The sequence below is a fragment of the Rhodamnia argentea genome, chromosome 7, assembly GCF_020921035.1.
Source record: "Rhodamnia argentea isolate NSW1041297 chromosome 7, ASM2092103v1, whole genome shotgun sequence".
Lineage (NCBI taxonomy): Eukaryota > Viridiplantae > Streptophyta > Magnoliopsida > Myrtales > Myrtaceae > Rhodamnia > Rhodamnia argentea.
This window is the reverse complement of record NC_063156.1, coordinates 13144037-13165571: the sequence shown is the minus strand read 5'-3', so window position 1 is coordinate 13165571 and position 21535 is coordinate 13144037. Positions and strand designations below refer to the sequence as shown.

Below are 21535 nucleotides of genomic sequence, written 5' to 3'. Positions count from 1 at the left end.
CGAGTTCCAGTTTCTTGTTTTCATTCTGCTCCTCCTCATTCGTCTCTCTGCTTTCTTTGATAATTCCCAATACCATGTTCAAAAGGTGGAGCCTTTGCTCTCTCCTTTCCCTTCTTCTCCTGCCATTCCTTTCCGATTTAGTCGATGCTCAAACTTTCAATGCAACTGCAGGCCTTTCTACTAAATGGATAGTCCCTGATTATTTTCCACCGATAGATTGGGTTGCTAGCCTGCCCATTCTTCTGAGAGGACAAAATCGCTTGGGCACGGCATTCACATGTGGCTTCAACTGCGATGCCATCAGGAAAATCTGCTATTTCAGCATTTTTATTGCTGGCACCAACGACAATTGTCACGAACTGGATAATCCGGTTGAGGTGTGGTCCGCTAATTGAAACAGTCCGGTTGGTGCCAACGCGAGCTTGGAGCTCACGGCGGAAGGAGATTTGGTATTGACGGATGTTGACGGGTCGTTGGCTTGGTCTACCAACACTATGGGTATGTCTGTTGTGGGCATGAACTTGACAGACAGCGGCAATCTTGTGCTGTTTGACAAGAGCAATGCCGTAGTGTGTCAATCCTTTGATCACCCTACAGACTCACTTGTCCTTGGGCAGAAATTAAGGGTTGGGCAGAAATTGACCACGCGTACTTCCTCAGTGAATGGGATCGAACAAGTTTTACTTTCACTTTCGCTGACTCCTAGTGGTTTATTTGCCCAGGTAGAGAATGATCCTCCGCTGGTGTATCTCCATGTTAGCGTAAATTTTCCTAACACAAGTGATGACTCCAGTTATATTGAAATTATCAAAGGAGCCTTGACATTGTTCATGAACTCCACAACAAATGAGTCTGTGCTTTCTGGTTCTGGTTCTGATTCATCTGTGAAGTACATGAAGTTTGAACCCGATGGACATTTGAGATCATATCAACTGGATGGAGTGGACTGGAGTGTAAGAGATGATCTTCTTGCACGATATCTTGAGGATTGTGAATATCCAACTGTCTGCGGTAAATATGGAATTTGTTTGGACAGGCAGTGTAGTTGTCCAACATCGAGCGATGGGAAAAGCTACTTCAAGCCCGTGAGTGATAGGGATCCTAAACTTGGGTGCGTGGAAACTGTTCCTTTGTCTTGCGAAGCTTCGCAGTTTCAAACCTTTTTGGAGCTTAATGACACTTCTTACTTCACATATAACAAAGACCCGCAACTTACACCAGATCTAGCAAATATAGACAAGGACAGTTGCAGAGAAGCCTGTGCCAACAATTGCTCATGCACAACAGCCTTTTTCCTAAATGATTCAGGTTCTTGCTACTTAGTATCCCAAGTATTGTCGCTTACATACTTTGAACATGCTCCTACCCATTCCATTGCTCTCATTAAAGCACAGAATGTCTCTATTGAAGCTCCTTCTCCCTCTCCTAACACAAACGGAGCTCGTGTTTCTCTTGAAAATAGTAAAAAGTCGAACACTCTTGAGGTCATAATACTCGGTTCCAGCATTGGGTCCCTCTTTGCCATGATTATTCTTATTGTGGTTGTAAAGTTTCTAGCTCTCTGGAGGCAAGAAGCCGATGAAGTTGGAGAGGAATACCTAGAACAACTGCCTGGACTACCTACAAGGTTCACTTATGATGATTTAATAGCCGTCACGGGGGGGTTCAGTAAGAAGCTCGGTGAAGGAGGCTTTGGATCTGTCTTTGAAGGTACTTTGATTGACGGCACAAAAGTTGCCGTGAAGCGTCTTGATGGATTACGCCAAATCAAAAAATCTTTCCTAGCCGAGGTTGAGACTATTGGCAACATTCATCATGTCAACCTGGTAAGACTCATTGGAATTTTCTCCGAGAAGTTTCATAGGCTGCTAATCTATGAGTACATGTCCAGGGGTTCTTTGGATGAGTGGATCTTTCACAAATCGAAAGGGTCGTTTGTGCTTGACTGGAGAAAAAGGAGGAGGATCATCTACGACATAGCCAAGGGCCTAAACTATCTCCACGAAGAATGTACATGGAAGATAATTCACTTGGACATCAAACCCCAAAATATTCTCTTAGATGAAAAATTTAATGCTAAGATTGCTGATTTCGGCTTGTCTAAGTTGCTTGATAGGGACCAAAGCCAAGCTGTGACTACAATGAGGGGAACTCCTGGCTATTTGGCCCCGGAATGGCTGAGCGCAACAATTACGGAGAAAGTCAATGTCTATAGGTTTGGTGTGGTAGTTCTTGAGATAGTTTGTGGAAAGAAAGTATTTGACAGCTCTCAGAATGAGGGAGACAGATATCTAGTTGAAGTTTTCAAGAGAAAGGTCGAAGAAGGGCGGCCGTTGGATATGATGGACCACACTTGTGAGGATATGCGACTAAATCAACCCCACGCGTTCAATATTATGAGGATTGCTTCATGGTGCTTACAATATGATTTTTCGAGAAGGCCTTCCGTGTCTATGGTCATCAAGGTGTTGGATGGAGTAATGGAAATTCCAGATGACTTAGATAATGACTTCTCACACCGCAGCTCGATGAATATTCATGTAATTGTTGGTCAGGAGAACGCTGACTTTTGTGCTACAACTTCTGTGATACCCTCAATTCTATCTGGTCCACGGTAATCTTGTACAAAATTTTGCTTATGTTTTTGAATGTTGTCGTCAGTTTGCAAAATTGCACTATAATATTATCGATGTGCTCGGCGGTATAAAGATATGAAGTCAGACGTATCACAGAAACATTATAGTTGCTGAATTGCATCTCCATGGACTGTCAAGTGAGTTTCAGCGGAATCATTTTTAAACCTCGTATGTTAAAGTGCTTAAAGTGAGGTGATGTGTTTTTCCCTTTAACGAAGGAAATGCAGGAGTCTTGCGGCATGAAGGAACTTACCGTGGCGAATTTAGTCATCATCACCGCCTGAAATTGCCATAAATGGAAAACCAGTTGATCTTCGTTGGCCATTTTGTGCATCACTTGAAACATTGTACTATGCATGATACAAATGCCTGAATGTCTCCGTTGTTGAAGCCGGTTTTGGTTCTTACTATTTCTGGTGTTGGTCTCGTTTTAATGTAGGAGTCAGAAGCTGGAGCACTACCCTTTTCTCCCCTCCAGTAAAACTGCAATCTAGTCATCTCATTAGCAAGGTAACTGACAGGGTGATGCACTAGAAACAAAGGCTCAAGCCTCAACGCAAGCGATAAAACCAGAGTACACTCGAGAGAAATCACCACATTTAGGAAAACTCTTTCAAAGAATGTAATAACCGAGACACAGAGAAATTCGCCGATAGAATAGTAAAATATACATAATGTGAATTACATAGACAAGCACACTGAGTGTTGGAGTGTGATTTATACTTATCAGGAAGGCACGTGGGTCCCGCAAAGCGAAAAGTAAAAGCCAGTAATACCGAAAACAGAATGCACAGAGCTTTTCCTACTTTTAGATCAAGTTCAAGGAGCAATAACTGTGAGATTTTATTGTACCATAGTCAAGAGTTCCAAAAGTTCAAGCTTTTAGATAAAGGTATGGTTTAATATTTAATATTCTAACATTCCCCATCACACTTAGTCTAGTCTTTTTGCCTAGTACTAAGCGTGAAAATATGTAATTAGCGAGGCAAATAGAGGCCTAGAAAAATTCAAACTTAGGACTTCCTATTCTGATACCATATGAGATTTTATAGGACCACGCCAACCTGTTCTAAAAGTTTGCGCTTTTAGATGAATGTGTGGTTTAACATTTACTATTCTAACAATAACTAAGCTGATTCACACCTTTGACTACACTTCAGATTGAATTGGTCGGCGAATTGGATGATAACATGCGAATGCTTTTTCGAGTCGCCCACAAAGCGACAAATGCTTAAGGCATGTTTCTATTAAACAGCTGCTAAGTCAAAGTTATCATAAGCTAATGCAATTATGCAACAGTTACAACCTAAAACACGAAACTCATCTGTAAGATCCACGAAAAAATTTCTCTACCTTCCTCGTCCCGAAGTAGTTTGGATACCTCTCAGTTTTGGGAACCAGAAGAGCGCGATCCGCTTTACAGGTTACTAAAATGGGGTCCACACTCAAGCACACACGACTTGCTGAACGACTGGCACAAGCCAAGTATCCTGCAATAAGATCGTAGAATATGAATCATGAAAAAAATACAATATTTCAGAGAGAGACGGAGACCCACATCTTTGTAATAGCAACCTTATATCACTTTAATGATTTTATGAAGTTTTAGTGAAGTGCTGCGTTCAGTGGTGGTTGGATTGAGCCATGTTTTCTTTTTTGAAATTACTATGTGGTTGGTTGGATTACTAGATTTAAGTGTCATTTGCCATGACGTTGGTTCTTTTTTGGGCTTGATCACATTCGCTATTCACTGATGGCTTATGGATCCCCTTGTGTTCATTTTCAATTAACCTTTGGCAAGTTGGATGGAACTAATTATTCATTCTAGTCTAAAGCTATCAAGGTCAATCTTACTGCCACCAAGCAACTAGACTATCTAACGACTACGGTACCGTCCGACAAGTATAAAGTTGCCGATTGGATTGCAGAAGATGCGATGATTTAGACTTTCTTATGAAATAGCATGGACTCTAAGGGCTATCCTCACTTTATTTAGTGTGACTCTACTAAGGCAGTTTGGGAGAAATGTGCATTGCTCTCCTCTAGACAAAACAATATGACGCAGGTATATGACACGTGGGAAGCATTATTTGATATTTATCATGATCAATCTTTATACGATCATTATGCTCAGTTCACAACCCTTTGCCAGCAATTGGATACTTATCTTCCCGCCTCGAATGATCCAAATGTTTGAGCCAAATGCCAAGAGAATTTGCGGGTGATATTACATCTCAAGTCGTTGGGGCCTAAATATTCATCTCTTCACCAACATATAACATCTTAGCGCTCTCTTCCTACAGTGGATGAAGTCTTCTTCAGGCTCCATTCTACAATCATTGAGAAGATTTCTTCCACGCCAATTTTGGAGACAAGCACTATGCTTTCCCATGGTTCTAGTGGACGTGGAGGTCGCGGTAGAGGTTACCAAGGTCGTGGACGCGATTTTGTTCATATTAGAGGTCGTGAAGGCCGTGATGGAGAGGTTAGTACTCCTGGTGCCATTAGTTCTGAAAATGGTCATGGCTCATGCTGTTGCCATAAAAGACCCCAACATACCGAAGCTTATCGCTATACTCTTCACCCGCAGCTCATACCAACCCTTGTTGCCTATGCAGAAGTTGAGAATTTTATTGTTCCTTCCTCACTAGTTCCACCAAGTTCAACTATTGTGCAAAATACAGGCAATTCCTTTACACTGACACATGCTAGATATGATACATTGGTCCACTCTCAATAGATGATAGGATCTTCAGCTCCTACTACAACTTGGCACAAACCTCCAAAGGTAGTTCATCTTGTTTGTTTTCTACAACGTCTGACTCATGGCTAATAGATTATGGAGCTACCAATCACATGACTGGTAACTCTAATCTACTCTCTTCATTGCATTTTAGATCTCCTTTATTGTCAAATTCGGTTACATTAGCGAATGGCTCCCAATCTCAAGTTACTGGTGTTGCTCATCCGAGTCCCTCTCTTTCTTTTTCATCTGTCATTTACCTATCAAAATTTCCTTAAATTTTGATTTTTGTTAGCTCGTTAACTAAAGAATTGAATTGTTCCGCAACATTTTCCTCTTCTCGCTGTGTCTTTTAGGATCCGAGGACTAAATGAATGATTGGTGGGGGACATGAATCAAATGGCACGTACTATCTTGACACAAAGGTGTTAGTTGTTGCAATTGTGAAGCGTACATCCACCGATTTATATCGGATGCATTGTCGTGCTGGTCATCCGCCACCAAACATACTTCAATATATATTTCTTGAGTCTAATCCTGCAAGTTCCTTGCAATGTAAAGCTTGTTATTTTGGTAAATATCCGTCTCTTTTCCTTACCGCATTCAGAGTCGTGTGTCTAGTCTATTTGAGTTGGTTCACTCGGATGGATGGGGTCCGCATCGTGTGTCCGATGTCTCTAAATTCATATATTTTGTTACGTTCATGGATGATTTTTCCCAAATGACTTAGTTATTCTTAATAAAAGGCTACGTAGAGATTTTTCATTGCTTTCGATTATTCCACTTTGAAGTGTTTAATCAATATAATATCTCTGTCAAATATTTATGATGAGATAATGCTAGAGAATATCTTGCTACAACTTCTAGTTTCCAACCATACCTTGATTCTCTTGGTAGTATTCATCAGACTTCATGTTCATATACCTCATAGCAGAGTGGCATAGCCGAACGTAAAAATCGTCATCTTTTTTATATTGCCCATTGCCTCATATTTTACATGAATCTACCTAAAATTTTTGGGGGTTGTGCTATTCTTACAGCGTGTTATTTAATCAATAGGCTTCCAACTTTCGTTCTTCAGGGGGAGACGCCATTCTCTATTTTACATACAAATCGTCCTCTCTTTTCCTTACCTTTTCAAGTCTAGTCTTTGGGTGTAGCTGTTTTTCACGTTCTCTTACTTCGGGTCTTGATAAGCTAGATCCTCGTGTTGAAAAATGTCTCTTTGTGGGACACTCTCGGACTCATAAGGGAACAAATGTTACAGCCCTACTTGCCGTCGTATGTTCGCATCCACAAATGTGACGTTCTTTGAAGATCAATCATGTTTTCTTCTTGGGCGATTCCTACGGCATTTGGTGATGATGATGGTTGTGTCATACCGATGCTTCCACTCCCTCCAACTACATCCACAAGTTTCTAGTTTGCTGACCGCACCTATCATCGATGCAGTACAATTTTTAACAGTACATAGTTCATATGTTCGCCCATCGCCTACAGCACCATCCTCCGATCTTGATCCACCCAATGCTTCTCAATATGGTGCATGATCTTGTGTTGGTCATCCTGTTGATCGTTGTACTCCATATTTCGGTCTTTCTGATTGTGTTCGTACACATAATCCAATTTCCAATTTTTTATCATATGATCGCTTATTTCCTACTTTCTTTGTCTTTGTCTTGTCGTTGTCTTTTGTTTCTATGCCTAATTTCCAATTTCTAGTTTGCTGACCGCACCTATCATCGATGCAGTACAATTTTTAACGGTACATAGTTCATATGTTCGCCCATCAGCTACAGCACCATCCTCCGATCTTGATCCACCCAATGCTTCTCAATATGGTGCACGATCTTGTGTTGGTCGTCCCGTTGATCGCTATACTCCATATTTCGGTCTTTCCGATTGTGTTCGTACACATAATCCAATTTCCAATTTTTTATCATATGATCGCTTATTTCCTACCTTCTTTGTCTTTGTCTTGTCGTTGCCTTTTGTTTCTATGCCTAATAGTGTTGCTTAGGCTCTTGCTCATCCGAGATGGTGTCATGCCATTGAGGATGAAATGCTGGTACTCATTAAGAACCGAACTTGGCAACTTACTTCCTTACCTACATGTAAGAAACCTGTTGGTTGTTGTTGGGTTTTCACTTGTAAAGTTCACCCTTATGGTACTCTTGACTGATTGACTATGCAGTCCAAACCAGGAGGCAAGTCGAAGTGAAGTTCCTATTGAGGAGGAGGAGGAGGGACAATTTGTTGCGAAGGGGGTATACTCGGACTTATGGTGTCAACTACAACAGCACATTTTCTTCGGTGGCCCAAATTCCATATGTTTGTATATTTATTTAGTGCGATGGGCTGGTTTCTTCATTATCTATATGTGGAAAATGCCTTTTTACATTGTGATATGGCTGAGGAGATCTACATGGAGTAACCACCTAGGTTAGTTGCTAAAGGAGATAATGTGGTATGTCATTTACACAAGGCTTTCTATGTACTTAAACAATCTCTTCGTACTTTGTTTCATAGATTTAGTGATCCGATTCTCGAATTTGGATAAAGCGGTGTAAGATAGATCATTCGGTTTTGAGCTCTGTCTCTAGTGGTATATGTGGATGATATCATCATTACTAGTAGTGATGGTATTCAGAAACCCAAGCAATTTATGTATATAGAATTCAATACTAAAGATATAGGACGTCTTTGATATTTTCTTGGTATTGAAGTAGCCTACTCACATTTCAGTATCACTTTATCGCAACGGAAGTATAGACTTGACATTCTTGGTGAGGTTGGATTTCTTGGAGCAAATCCCAATGTAAAACTTGATGTGTAACATGGAGAATTGCTATATGATCCAGCGAAGTATTGGAGATTAATTGATAAGTTAAACTATCTTACAGTTACAAGACCTGATAAATCTTTTGATGTTAGCGTAGTAAGCCAATTCATGAGTTCTCCTATGGATATTGTACTTCGAATCGTCAAATATTTGAAGGGAGCACCAAGTAAAGGACTAATGTTTCAAAAAATTATGGTCATCTAAACACTACAAGCTTCTCTAATGCTGATTGGGCTGGATATCCTATGCATAGGAAATCTACTTCAGGCTATTGTTTATTTTTTGGAGGTAATTTAGTTGAATGGAAGAGCAAGAAACAATCTGTAGTATCTTGATTAAGCGTTGAAGCTCAATATCGAGCTATGGCACATGTGATCAAGTATTCCTTCAACGCTTTTTTTCAATTCAGTTCGTTTTATCCACATATCATGTCTAGTGTAAGAAGGCTTACACAGTGCTTTGGTCGTAGACTTTGGAAAAAAGTCGCACCCGACGGACACAAACTGAATACTCTAGTTTGAGGAGAGTACTGAAGTATATTTATGGATATTAATCCGTAGTTAGTCTGAGGTCATAAATGAAGAAATTAAGATTCTATTAGCGTCTCTCATATTCTATAAGCATAACCAAAACAATGTACTCTTTTATCAAGTAATCGAGAAAATGGTAACCTTGATATTTTTTCTCTTTCAGAAGATCCTCGTCTTCATGGAGCCGGCAATGAGCCCGTTATTTTGCCTTCCAGCTTTATTTGTTTCTTCGATAGAATCGACCATTGTAAGCTAGGAACTTAGATTTCCGAATGTTTACCAAGAACGGATTGATGTGAATGTTTACCAAGCATGGATTGATGTCGTCAATGTTCACGCACAAGGGGGCAGTCTTCTGCTAATTGTGAAGGGATTAGGCTACTGGTGATCCTGTAATGTTAGCTTATTTTCATCGTGTCATTCATCGTCTGTTGGCACTCTTAAATCATGTTTGTTCTTCGATACCGACAGTCAAGAAAAATGAATTTTAGTTTCGCTAGTTTCTTTTGTTTCCCTTTCTTGGATTGTCATAGATTCCGTGCTGCTGCGCCGGCACATAGGAGGCATCGACATCTGTTGTATGAACGAGGATTTTGTCCAGAATATCTTAATCTTACAATCCAAAGTTTTTGGACTTGTCGATGGAGCTTAAAATGATTGCACTGTCACCTCTAACCTCAAGTTCCAGTTTCTCGCTTTCATTCTGCTCTGCTTCTCATTCGTATCTTTGGTTTCTTTGATAATCCCGACACTGTGTTCAAATGGTGGAGTCTTTGCTCTTTCCTTTCCCTTCTTCTCCTGCAATTCTTTTCCTGTTTAGTCGATGCTCAAGCTTTCAATGCAACTGCAGGCCTTTCTACTAAATGGATAGCCTATGATTATTCTCCACTGCTAGGTTGGGGGGGTCCTGGCCATCCATTCTTCTGAGAAGACAAAACAGCTCGGGCACGGCATTCGCATGTGGCTTCCAATTGGATGCCGTCAGGAAAATCTGCTATTTCAGCATTTTTATTGCTCGCACAGTCAAGAATTTTGACCAACTTGTAGATCTGATTGAGGTGTGGTCTGCTAATCGAAACAATCCGGTTGGTGCCAACGCGACCTTGGAGCTCACGGTGGAAGGAGATTTGGTATTGACCGATGTTGACGGGTCGGTGGGTTGGTCTACCAACACTACGGGTATGTCTGTTGTGGGCATGAACTTGACAGACACCGGCAATATTGTGCTGTTTGATAAGAATAATGCCACAGTGTGGCAATCCTTCGATCACCCTACAGACTCACTTGTCCTTGGGCAGAAATTAAGCGTGGGGCAGAAATTGACCCCGAGTACTTCCTTAGTGAATGGGATCGAACAAGGTTTACTTTCACTTTCGCTCACTCCTAGTGGTTTATTTGCCCGGATAGAGACTTATCCTCTGCAGGTGTATCTCCATGTTAACGTAAATTTGCCTAACACAAGCGATGACTCCAATTATATCGAAATTGCTGGAGGAGATTTGGCATTGTTCATGGACTCCACAAGAAATGGGTCTGTGCTTTCTGTTACCGGTCCTGGTTCTGGTGCATCTGTGCAGTACATGAAGTTCGAACCCGATGGACATTTGAGATCATATCAATGGGATGAAGTGGGGTGGAGTGTAAGAGATGATCTTTTTGAACCATATCTTGGGGATTGTGGTTATCCAATGGCTTGTGGTAAATATGGAATTTGAAGCGTGCACGGGCAGTGTAGTTGTCCAACATCAAGGGAGGGGATGAGCTACTTCAAGCCAATAGATGATAGAGATCCTAAACTTGGGTGTGTCGAAACTGTTCCTTTGTCTTGCGAAGCTTCGCAGTTTCAAACCTTTTTTGAGCTTAATGACTATTCTTACTTCACCTATGGCACAGACATTCAAATCATCCCAGATCTAGCAAATACAGATAAGGAGAGTTGCAGAGAGGCCTGTGCCTGCAACTGCTCATGCACAACAGCATTTTACCTGTATCATTCTGGTTCGTGCTACTTAGTGTCTCCAGTAATTTCGCTACTTATAGATGAAATTCCTTCCCGTTCCGTTGCTTTCATTAAAGTACAGAATACCTCTAATGAAGTTCCTTCTCCCTCTCCTAATACCAACGAACCTCGTGTTTCTCTTGAAATGAGCAAAAAGTCAAAACACTCTCGAGGTAATAATACTCAGTTATAGTGCTGGATCCGTCCTTGCCTTGATTATTCTTAACGTAGTTTCGAATTCTCTAGTTCTCTGGAGGCAAGAAGCCGATGAAGTTGGAGAGGAATACCTAGAACAACTGCCTGGCCTCCCTACAAGGTTCACTTATGATGATTTAATAGCCGTCACAGAAGTGTTCAGTAAGAAGCTCGGTGAAGGAGGCTTTGGAACCGTCTTTGAAGGTACTCTGAGTGACGGCACAAAAGTTGCAGTGAAACGCCTTGGCGGATTACGCCAAATTAAAAAATCTTTTCTAGCCGAGTTCGAGACTATTGGTAACATTCATCATGTCAACCTAGCAAGACTCCTTGGACTTTGCTCCGAGAAGTCTCACATGCTGCTAATCTATGAGTACATGTCTAGGGGTTCTTTGGATGAGTGGATCTTTCACAAATCTAAAGGGTCGTTCGTGCTTGACTGGAGAAAAAGGAGGAAGATCATCTATGACATAGCCAAGGGCCTAAACTATCTCCATGAAGAATGTACATGGAAGATAGTTCACATGGACATCAAACCGCAAAATATTCTCTTAGATGAAAAATTTAATGCTAAGATTGCTGATTTTGGCTTGTCTAAGTTGCTTGATAGGGGCCAAAGCCAAGCTGTGACTACAATGAGGGGAACTCCTGGCTATTTGGCCCCTGAATGGCTGAGCGCAACAATTACGGAGAAAGTAGATGTCTATAGCTTTGGTGTGGTAGTTTTGGAGATAGTTTGTGGAAGGAAAGTATTTGATAGCTCTCAGAACAAGGAAGACATGTATCTAGTTGAAGTTTTTAAGAGAAAGGTCGAAGATGGCCGATTGTTGGACATGGTGGACAACACTTGTGAGGATATGCAACTAAATCAACCCCGCGTGGTCAATATTATGAGGATTGCTTCATGGTGCTTACAATGTGATTTTTCAAAGAGGCCTTCCATGTCGATGGTCATCAAGGTGTTAGATGGGTCAATGGAAATTCCAGAGGACTTAGATAATGACTTTTCGCACAGCATCTCGATGAATTTTCATGTAAGTATTGGTCAGGAGAATATTGATTTTTGTGCTACAACTTCTGTAATACCCTCGGTTCTATCCGGTCCACAGTAATCTCGTATGAAAATGCTACTTATGATTCTGAATGTTGTCATCGGTTTGTCGAATTGGACTGTGATATTCTTGATGTGCCCGATGGTATTTCTGTATGAACTCAGATGAATCTCAGGAACATTTTAGTGGCTGAATTGCATCTACATACTGTCAAGTGAGATTTAGTGGAATCATCCAAACCTCGTATGTTAAAGTGCTTAAAGTGAGCTCAGGAAATGCAAGAGTCATACGGCATGAAGGAACTTAACGTGGCGAATTTAGTCATCATCACTGCCTGGAATTGCCATAAATAATAATCATGTAGAACTTCGCTGGCCATGTTGTGCATCACTTGAAACATTGTGCTATGATGCAAGACAGAAATGCCCGAATCTCTTTGTTCGTGAAGCCGGTTTTGGTTCCTACAATTTTCTGGTGTTGATCTCATTATAATGTAGGAGTCAGAAGGTGTAGCACTACCCTTTTCTCCCCCTCCAGTGAAACTGCAATCTAGTCATCTTATTAGTAATGTAATTGACAGGGTGATGCACTCGAAACAAGAGCTCGACGCAGGCGATGAAACCAGAATAAACTTGAGAGAACTCGTCAAGTTTAATCGGGAAAACTCTTTCAGAGAAATTCACTGATAAAATACAAAGATACACACTATAATCGGAAAAACTCTTTCGCTACTGTTTACCACGATGAAAATGTCGTTTTTCCTTCCGACTTCCTCCTCCAGGGATTCCCCAATCTAGAAGCATGTCAAGTGCTCTGTAGTTCCTTCGAGGAGATATTTCTAGAAGATGGGTCTGGCCATGGGGGAGCCACTCCCCATGGAGAACTAATTGGTGCGGAAAAACTTGTTACGACACTTGGAAATTTGAAGCGACTTGACCTGTATAAGCTGTGTAACTTGAGGAGAGTCTAGACAGATGGCTCCTTGATGGCTGAAATAAAAAACTCTTTCGCTACTGTTTTCCTATTAATTTTCCAAACACAAGCAGTGACTCCAATCATATTCAAATTATGGAAGGAGCTTTGCATTGATTATGGATTATGCACAAAATGGTTCCTGTTTTCCGGTTTCAAGTGATCTGTGCAGTACATGAAGTTCTTGCATTTCCTATCATGTGAGGATGTAATGCCTATGTTCAGCATACCCTGCGGCCGGACTAAATCAGCATTTTGGCTCCCATCGCAATAACGGCCTTTGGTGAGGCTCCAAAAGTTGGAATGTGCATTCCAGAGGTCTACCCAAGGAACGCCATTTTATTCCTTAATCCCGTAAAACAAACATGAAGTCACAACAAACACTATCGATTGTTGTTTTTTTTTTTTTTTTGGGTAAAGAAACACTATCGATTGTTGTTGATATACTACAACCCACAAAATCATGCCGCATCAGCAAACTGTGTTTAGTCAAATGGATCGATCCGCAGGTCATGTTCACTAGCCATAAGCATTCCAGTGCACAGGCAGGTAGGGCACATGACCTAATTGCACCACAGAAATGTAGTTAGTCAAAATACCGGAAGCAAATACAATAGAGCTTTTCCTACTTTTATATCAAGTTTGATGAGCAACAACGAAGCTGATTCACGCCTTTCACCACACTTGGTTAGTGAGTTAGATGATGAAATGCCAATGCCTTTTTTAATAGCCCACTAAGTGACAGAAACTTAAGGCATGTTCCTATTAAGCAGTCATTAAGCCTAAGTTATCCTAAGCTAATGCAATTAAGCAACAGTTAAACCTTGGAACATAAAGCTCATGTATAAGATCCAAGAAAAAATGTCTATGTCTACCTTCCCCGCCCCAGAGCAGTTTGGACACCTCTCAGTTTTGGGAACCTGAAGAGGGCGATCTGCAGCACCAGTCACCAGAATGGGGTTCACACTCAAGCACACACCGCTTGCTGAACATCTGGCACAAGCCAAGTATCCTGCCATAAGACCACAGAAAATGTGACAATAATACAAGTCATTTCACAGAGAGCCAGAGAGAGAAACCATATATTTATAGGGGCAAGCTATGCCAAGGAAAAACTCAATACTCTCAACCCTAGGATCATATTTGGACTTATTACAAGATCTTCATTTGATTTGACAAATCAATGAACGGAGCATGCATTTGGTGGTATCACGTAATAAATCACACTCAATCTTCATAAAGGACCCATCTGATTTTCCATGACAAGCATTCAAATCACTAATTCAAATCAAATTTTAGAACTTTATGAAAATAGTGAATGTTCTCTTTATCTTTAAATGCGGTATTGCTCGAACAGCACAAAACCATATGCTAGTAGCAATTTGCTAAAAGTGAAAAATGTCCAAATCAGGTCAGAAGTAACTGCCGCAAGGAAGTAACACTAACATTCACATTAGCAGATATGCTGTTTATTGACAAAAGAACACTTACCTGTTCCATGGCAATATTTACACCTTTTTTTCTCTTGTTGTTCAACATTATTAGCTTCCATCAACATCAGGGTTGATATGACACCAACAGCCCCGCCAGAAAATGATGCTACAATAGGGTCGACCTGACTGATTCACCAATAGGTTATATCAATAAACCAGCAGAAGGAATCAAGAGTCACATCCCACATGTTTGTTTAATGTAAAATTACAAATTTGAAAAGCAGAGGTTTCATCATCTCCATTATTAGCTTCATATGTTGATCAAGTACCTTAACTGCAAAGGCAAGTGCATATTACGTATGAAATCTTCATATGAGGTACCTCCCAAACCTAGTTTCAGCTCCAGCTGGAACGTAACATAAAACAGGTCTCAGTGTTCGGCACAATCACGCTTTAGGTAGAAATTGACAAGTGTAGCTACTTAGCTCCAAGAAGTAAATCAATCTTTTAGTATCTTACAGTTGGTGCAATGAGGCCACCAAATAGGATGATCCCACCTATGAATGATAAGCTTGTCAAGTAGAGCTGTCTCAGTGTCTTCTGTGTCTGTCAAACAAGCATAGATATGTTAGCACTAAAGAAAAGCTAATAGCTGGGGTACCATGGTCAATGAGAGAAATGGAAGAATGAAGAACATAGTGACTAGTGAGGCATTTCTCCCGTATGTGATTCATAACTAATATCCAGGATGTAATATGATCATTTTTCCACAAAAGAAGAATGTCAGACTAAACAGAGTTAGACTTGGAAGGTTCCTTTTCTGGAACTTCTGGAGAAATATTCTCGCAAGCAACTGGTGCAGGGAATCTTACATGCTCCAGGCAAAATAAAAAAGTACTGTACTTTTTAGACCTTGATAGCTCAAAACATTCTCTCATTCACCAACTGCATGTGCATGCAAGCAAGGATGCTGGATCTAGTGGAGCCCATGAGCGACCCTGCTTGATCCAGGATCTTTCTTGTTTGCTGGGTCGACAAGGCACCAAGTTTGAGCCTGACGCTTAAAGATCTGTCAATCAGGTAATACCTACCAAGTGAGGGAGAAAAGGGATGGAAGATGGAATATCAGGCATCTCATCTGCTTCCTCCTTGCCGTTCTCGTTAATGACTTTCACACTCTTTGTTCGTTGTTGAACTCTCAGTCTCCTCACCTAGGACAATGGAAGCCAAAAACGATAGGAAGCCAATACACTACAACTTGATTGCAAGTACAATCAAGTTAACAGCCACCACAAAACCTGACAAGCTTGAAATGACAAAAGAATGCATGAATAGAGTCTTTGAACATTTGAAGAAACATTACCTCCTCCATGAGAAGAAAAATTTTATTACGCCTACTCCTAATGCTGTCTTGAATGTCCTGCAATTGCATCTGCACGAAATCCTGCAGAGTCTCGGGCCCTTCTATGATGCAGAAATTGCTGCAGAAAACTATCTTGTGTTAGGAACTATAAAGTAGCAGCATTAACAATCACCTTCACCCATGAAACTACTGTTACATACTATGAAAAGAACAGCAGAAAGAAGATAAAAACTTTTCAGAAGAGAGCCACTCGAGGTAGTCACAATTTCAGCAGAAGAGACAGCACTCGAATATCTTCGTTCTGCCATTTCATATATATAAACCCATTTTCCCGTATTAAGCAAGCTTCATTTTAATCCGACCCATAAAAATTTTCACAGGATAAAGACACAACAAGAGGCAACAATGAGGGTAAATTGATGAGAATCTCAAGAAGATCAATCCATTCGTAGCTCTAGGGAAGGAAACTGATCATTTCTGCAAAGATTACAGGCAAACATAAGTCCAATCCTCGTTTAGGCAAGGCCCAGAAGGAAAAGACTACGACTGGGCAGTCCCACTGACAGGGAAAAACTCGTAAATTGAGGATCAGGAAAGAAATGAAGCAAAAATTGAAACCAGAGGGGACGACGAACCTCGAGCTCTGATCGCCGGAAGCATCCCCAGAAGAAGAAGAAGAAGAAGAAGAAGAAGAGGAGGAGGAAGAACAAGCGATTCGGAAAGGCGACGCGTTCCTCGGTAGAGTCAGTCGTTGGGGTGGTACTTCACGGGGAAACGCGAGGAACGCAAGGAAGGTTTTGGTCGGAGGGGGGTTGGAAGGAGAGAGACGCGACGAGGGAAGGCGAGAACAGATAGAGAAGCAAGTCATCGTCGCGCTGCCGTAATTCTCTGCTTCTGCTTCTCGCGAATGGCAGAGAAGGCAGCATCCAGAGCAGCTCTGAGGTCTCCGCAGTGGAATCTACTGGACGGAGCCGTTAGAGCAGGAAGCATCTCTCTCTCTCTCTCTCTGTTTGTGCTGCCTACTCTCACGCCACGACAAGACCAGACCACCCGACAAAATGGGGCAACCGGGCAAGGAAACAATTATTATTTTTTTTTATTAATATCAGGAAAAACCTCGTATTGATACATTTATGATAAATTCACTTTAATTTATTTTTTTAATTATGAAAAATTTCAAACTGATACACGTGTCAAACTATTTTTTTGATCACCAAAAATCCTAAACTATTATATATGTGACATTTACCCTAAATTAATTTTTTTAATCACAAAAAACTTCTAATTGATACGTCTATGACAAATTTACCCTCCGTAAAATTGAGTTAATATCACGAAAAATCTCAAATTGATATACCCGTGACAAACAGAGAGTAAAAACCTTAAACCGATATACCCATCAACTACCACGTGTCATCCAACTCAGTAATTTGATAATTATATTTAACTAAAATTAACATATGATAAATTTATCACATGTATACTAGATTGGAATAAATTTGTCACAAGTATACCAGTTTGAGTTTTTTGTCGTTAAAATATAGTTTTGATTAAATTTATCACGAGTGTACCAGCTTGAGATTTTTTGTGACATTAACCTTTATTTTTTTCGATTTTGGCCATCAAGTTTTATAATTTTGTGCAATTAACAGCTCTCGAATTGTAGATTTTTTTTTTACAATCAAGTCGTTTTCCCACAATTCTACTCGCAAATTGCAAGTTCACGGCAGCCAAAAGCCGAATGTTGAAACAACCGGAATCAATGAGGAAAGAAAAGCTATTGAAATGCTCAATCCTAGCTGGGCTCATTGCCCTTGCAGTTGGATCGGGGCAAATAGATTATCTAGGAGGTTCTTCACCATATTGCTTGTAACGGGGTACCGAAAGAGAAGGGTTTTTTTTTTTTTTGTTATAAAGGAGGAGGGAGTTAAGTAGAAACATTCGACGAGCACAAGGGCTTATATATGCGAGAACGATGACTAAGTTCGAAGAAGACACCACATTACAAGTCTTGGTAAGGTTGGTTTACTTAAGGAGAGAATAAAACGTGAAGGGGTGCTGAAGATTTCTCTGAATAGATCAACATGAATCGAGCTCCAATGGCGTCCTTGGAAGGTCGAGCTCGGTACTTGTTGAAAGTTACCACGTGTGCCAGACAAAAAGAAGGCAGAACAGAAGGAAATATGATCCAATGAATAGCACCTCCTCCTCTGCTTAACAGCATCCTGGTCCCAAAGATCACAGACAATGTGCAAAATTGTTTTTCTTCTCATGTTCTTGGCTCTCCAATTCAATGCATAAGTTCAAGCCTAGCTCTTATTTTCCAAGGGTAAAAATATGCTTGCTTTACAAAGTCAGAGACTAAACTTAACGAATCTAAGGTCCAACTACTTACATAAATGAACTTTTCTCGTTGAGTTTGGTTGTTCTCTGCATATCCCACCAAAGGCGTGGGCGAATAGGCATAAGTCACGGACGACAATGCAATTACGTTCTCGTGCTGATTCAAGGATCCCAAACTTCTGACCCTGCAGATGAAAATCGTGGTATAGGCATTCATAATCTAGCAATTTCAACCGACTTCTTGAGAGCAGCAAGAAGACTTCTCATGATTCTCGGCTCGCCGGGGGGAGGTTGATCCTTCAGCTGTCCGTTTCTTGTGGCTTGGAAGATCGGGACTGAACCATCAGTCGGTGGGAAAACCAGGCAATCTATGTATACAAGGACCTCGGTTTTCCCATCTTCAATTGTAATGAATCCTAGCCTTGCTCCTCCAGGTATTTTATCTACCTGAACCATGGAAAGTTAAATCCTTGCTCATGAAAATTTTAGGCCAACGACAAGATGCATCATATTGTCTAGGCAAATAAGTTGGACTGAACATATAATCAGCATATGCATGACAGTCACCTAATGCACAGTCTAAAGAAGGAAAACCTTGTGTCGCCATATGTCGAGAATAAGAGTTTTGGTACTCCCAGAGAGTTATGACAGAATTGCATTGGGAGGCAGAAGGCGGTCCAAGGACAGAGAAGGAGAAAAAACATACTATAGTGAATCAGATTTTGTCAGAATACCCACAAGAAAATACTTGATAACTAAGAGGATTTATCGCCTTCATTGAGGTTAGACACTGAATCCATCCAAAATGAGTTGGATTTCCAGAGCAATAACGAACCTTCAAAAATGAATTTACAAGTCGCCCTTTCAATGGCACCAGTCCATTTCTTCCTCACTGCCATTTTAAGATTAAAAACGAAAGCTAAAACATGTCGAACATGATTAAATTGCTTTAAGGACCTGATGACTAATGAGCAGCATGAATCAATACATGGCATTCCTAATTGAGACGTCCTAGAAATAGAACTATACACACGCTTTTGCAGAGGAGATCATCACCATCTTCTCTTTCAGGATGATATCTGGCACCTTATTAATTATGGGCCATCATGCAATTCAACCGAATAGAACAGTAACCCGAGGACAGTATGCCGAGGCAAAATGATAAGTCAGGGGGCAAACCTGACCTTGAGAAAGAGTTATACATGATGGTGCTCAGCTAGTATTTCGGTACTCCATTGAACTAAAAGTACAAGCAACAGACAGAAACATGAAAACTCAGATACCTTAAGAACTTACCGACCTTAAGAGGCATCGGGAGGGGCAAATTTGCTCCTTGGCAAAGACTGTTCGCCCACTGTTACATTGTCAATTGGTAACAAAACAGAGTTCAGCTCAAAAGGGACACTAAAAGATCAAGTCCACATTCAGTTGTAACTAATCGAATTGAAATAAGCACGTTTGGACTGTGATGAGGTGATCAAACAAACACCAACGATCCCAAAGAACCAAAATACACTCCCAAGTGAGGACATTGTTCAATTCTATCATTTCGGACTTCGGTTTCTCCCCCATTTCACAATTTATTGCGAATACCATATCCTAACAAAGAACCAAAACTTCATACGAGGACTTGTGTTTGTCGACCAACTTCTTCATTATCTATGTAAATTCTATCTCATCGGTTTTCACAAACGCGAGCCGGAATTTTGAACCATAACTACAGACGCAGAGACTTCAAACGCGGAATCACTGCACGGTCTCGTATCAAAAGACACTGGCGGTTATCATCATCATCATCACCAGTACCTGGAAAAGCAGGGTTTCGAATCTCTGGAGATCGGTGTCTGGGGGCAACTTCATGGTACCCAGAGAGACTCCGTCGTCGTCCCCATCGGACGGAACGATGCCCCTTTCGCCTCCCGGTGAGGCCCTGGCGACGATGCTGCATGCCGACGCCGTCCGGTCTCTGCGGCGAGACAGCGAAGCGATGAGCCTGAGGGACGAGCGAGAGGACGGGGAGGACCTGATGGGCCGGAGAGGAGGGAGGAGGAGATGACGCGGCTGATGCTGCGCTTGGGCTCGGGTGGTTACGGTGGTCGTGGAACTCGTGAACTGCGAGCTACAAGCCATGTCTCTTCACAGCGAGAACGAGAGAGAGAGAGAGGGGTTGATGCTCGGCAATGTGAGTGGATAACAAGCGGAAGCACGTGGTGGAAGGAGCAACGGCGAGGACCAATCTCGAGTCAGAAATGTTCAAATAATTTTACATTTTGGAATGACGCCAATTCCCAAAGAAAGAACTCGTGGAGATGCACGTAAAATTTATTCCAAAGATAATAACATAAATGACCCTTAAATTTTGACCTAATATATAATATGATCTCAAAAATTTTAATTTGACTAATATGATTCTAAATTTTAACCCAATGCTCAATGTGGTTCCTGAATTTTTATATAACCAAGTATTGTTTTTGAACTTTTGGAACATATTCAACTTAATCACTTCGATAGAATGTTTCTATTAATTCAATTTTAGGGATGACATTAGACATTTTCTTACAAATTTAGAGATTAAGTTGAACATATTCTAAAAGTTCGGGGATCACAATCGACAAATTAAAAGTTTAAGGATCGCATTACACATTAAGCTAAAATTCAGAAATCACATTAATCAAATTAAAAATTTAGGAGCCACATTACATATTAGCTAAAATTTAGGGGTCATTTGTGTTGTTTTTTTATGTATTTAAGTCTACGTCATAAATTCTAAAATCACACGTCATACGAAAACCAACCCAAAACAGTGAATTCAATTCTATTCATTGAATTCGACCAAAAAAAAAATTCTATTGATAGAATGTATTTCCGATCGTACATCTATAATCAATATAAAGACCTAAAACATGACAGCAATGGCAATCGTTGTCAATCACCTGCAAATTTATCTGACAAGTTGCACCATTATTTTATTTTGTGTAAAAGACGATGTTATTATAATAAGATATAGGATTAATATCACAAAAAATTTCAAATTGATACATTTGTGACAAATTTACCATAAACTATTTTTTTTATCACCAAGAACACCTTAGACAAATTTACCCTAAATCGGTACACGTGTGATATATTTGCCCTCCGTTAATTTTCGTAAAATTTTACTATCAAATTGCTGAGTTGGATGACACGTGGCAATTGTTGAATATACACGTTTGGAGTTTTTACCCTATATTGTATTAATTTGAGATTTTTCGTGATATTAATCTAATTTAACGGAAATGAACAATGAGTAAATTTGTTACATGTGTATCAATGTGGGGATTTTGATGATCAAAATAATTTATTTAGAGATGTACCAGTTCAGGATTTTTTGCGGTCGAAAAATATAGTTTAGGGTTTTTCGTGATATTAAGCCTAAAATACAAAAAAG

The 21535-nt window shown here is 40.5% G+C and overlaps 4 protein-coding genes across 7 annotated transcripts; 2 read left to right on the top strand and 2 right to left on the bottom strand.

The window, feature by feature from the left end:
- The first annotated feature begins 494 nt into the window (after positions 1-494).
- On the top strand, positions 495-2618 carry LOC115741879 (G-type lectin S-receptor-like serine/threonine-protein kinase SD2-5). Its single transcript, XM_030675894.1, has one exon. The coding sequence runs from the start codon at positions 495-497 to the stop codon at positions 2616-2618; it is 2124 nt and encodes a 707-aa protein (XP_030531754.1).
- Positions 2619-9932: 7314 nt separating this feature from the next.
- On the top strand, positions 9933-12683 carry LOC115741878 (G-type lectin S-receptor-like serine/threonine-protein kinase SD2-5). Its single transcript, XM_048282608.1, has 4 exons — positions 9933-10449; positions 10645-10772; positions 10924-11979; positions 12495-12683. Exons 1-4 carry the CDS (start codon positions 9933-9935, stop codon positions 12681-12683), a joined length of 1890 nt encoding a protein of 629 aa, XP_048138565.1.
- A 372-nt stretch (positions 12684-13055) lies between these two features.
- Positions 13056-16771, bottom strand: LOC115741940 (protein ORANGE-LIKE, chloroplastic-like). 2 transcript variants are annotated; one of them, XR_004015505.2, is made up of 9 exons: positions 16401-16771; positions 15766-15883; positions 15494-15613; positions 14922-15008; positions 14732-14808; positions 14461-14588; positions 13845-13981; positions 13398-13532; positions 13056-13356 (listed from the first exon to the last, which is right to left on the bottom strand). XR_004015505.2 is itself a non-coding variant. In XM_030675983.2 (9 exons), the coding sequence occupies exons 1-8, from the start codon at positions 16631-16633 to the stop codon at positions 13455-13457; spliced, it is 978 nt and encodes a 325-aa protein (XP_030531843.1). In that variant the 5' UTR covers positions 16634-16771; the 3' UTR covers positions 13056-13367; positions 13410-13454. The 2 variants fall into 2 exon arrangements, 1 of the variants encoding a protein (XP_030531843.1); XM_030675983.2 differs by having other exon boundaries at positions 13056-13367; positions 13410-13532.
- Positions 16772-18015: 1244 nt separating this feature from the next.
- Positions 18016-20315, bottom strand: LOC115741943. 3 transcript variants are annotated; one of them, XM_030675987.2, is made up of 3 exons: positions 19915-20314; positions 19405-19462; positions 18016-18551 (listed from the first exon to the last, which is right to left on the bottom strand). In XM_030675987.2, the coding sequence occupies exons 1-3, from the start codon at positions 20236-20238 to the stop codon at positions 18322-18324; spliced, it is 612 nt and encodes a 203-aa protein (XP_030531847.1). In that variant the 5' UTR covers positions 20239-20314; the 3' UTR covers positions 18016-18321. The 3 variants fall into 3 exon arrangements, with proteins under 3 accessions (XP_030531847.1, XP_030531846.1, XP_030531848.1); XM_030675986.2 differs by having other exon boundaries at positions 18055-18555; positions 19409-19462; positions 19915-20301; XM_030675988.2 differs by having other exon boundaries at positions 18418-18555; positions 19915-20315.
- Positions 20316-21535: the final 1220 nt, after the last annotated feature.

Excerpts from the sequence above, each read along its gene's own strand:
- LOC115741879 (XM_030675894.1), top strand. The coding sequence starts at position 495 with ATGGGTATGTCTGTTGTGGGCATGAACTTGACAGACAGCGGCAATCTT.
- LOC115741878 (XM_048282608.1), top strand. The coding sequence starts at position 9,933 with ATGTCTGTTGTGGGCATGAACTTGACAGACACCGGCAATATTGTGCTG. Across the intron at positions 10,773-10,923 it reads CGTGCTACTTAGTGTCTCCA|GTAATAATACTCAGTTATAG; the intron begins GTAATTTCGCTA and ends AACACTCTCGAG. Across the intron at positions 11,980-12,494 it reads GCATCTCGATGAATTTTCAT|GAGTCAGAAGGTGTAGCACT; the intron begins GTAAGTATTGGT and ends ATTATAATGTAG.
- LOC115741940 (XM_030675983.2), bottom strand. The coding sequence starts at position 16,633 with ATGACTTGCTTCTCTATCTGTTCTCGCCTTCCCTCGTCGCGTCTCTCT. Across the intron at positions 15,884-16,400 it reads TCCGGCGATCAGAGCTCGAG|CAATTTCTGCATCATAGAAG; the intron begins GTTCGTCGTCCC and ends AGTTTTCTGCAG. Across the intron at positions 14,809-14,921 it reads GTGGCCTCATTGCACCAACT|CTGGAGCTGAAACTAGGTTT; the intron begins GTAAGATACTAA and ends GTTACGTTCCAG.
- LOC115741943 (XM_030675987.2), bottom strand. The coding sequence starts at position 20,238 with ATGGCTTGTAGCTCGCAGTTCACGAGTTCCACGACCACCGTAACCACC. Across the intron at positions 19,463-19,914 it reads TCGAAACCCTGCTTTTCCAG|TGGGCGAACAGTCTTTGCCA; the intron begins GTACTGGTGATG and ends ACAATGTAACAG. Across the intron at positions 18,552-19,404 it reads CCCGATGCCTCTTAAGGTCG|ATAAAATACCTGGAGGAGCA; the intron begins GTAAGTTCTTAA and ends TGGTTCAGGTAG.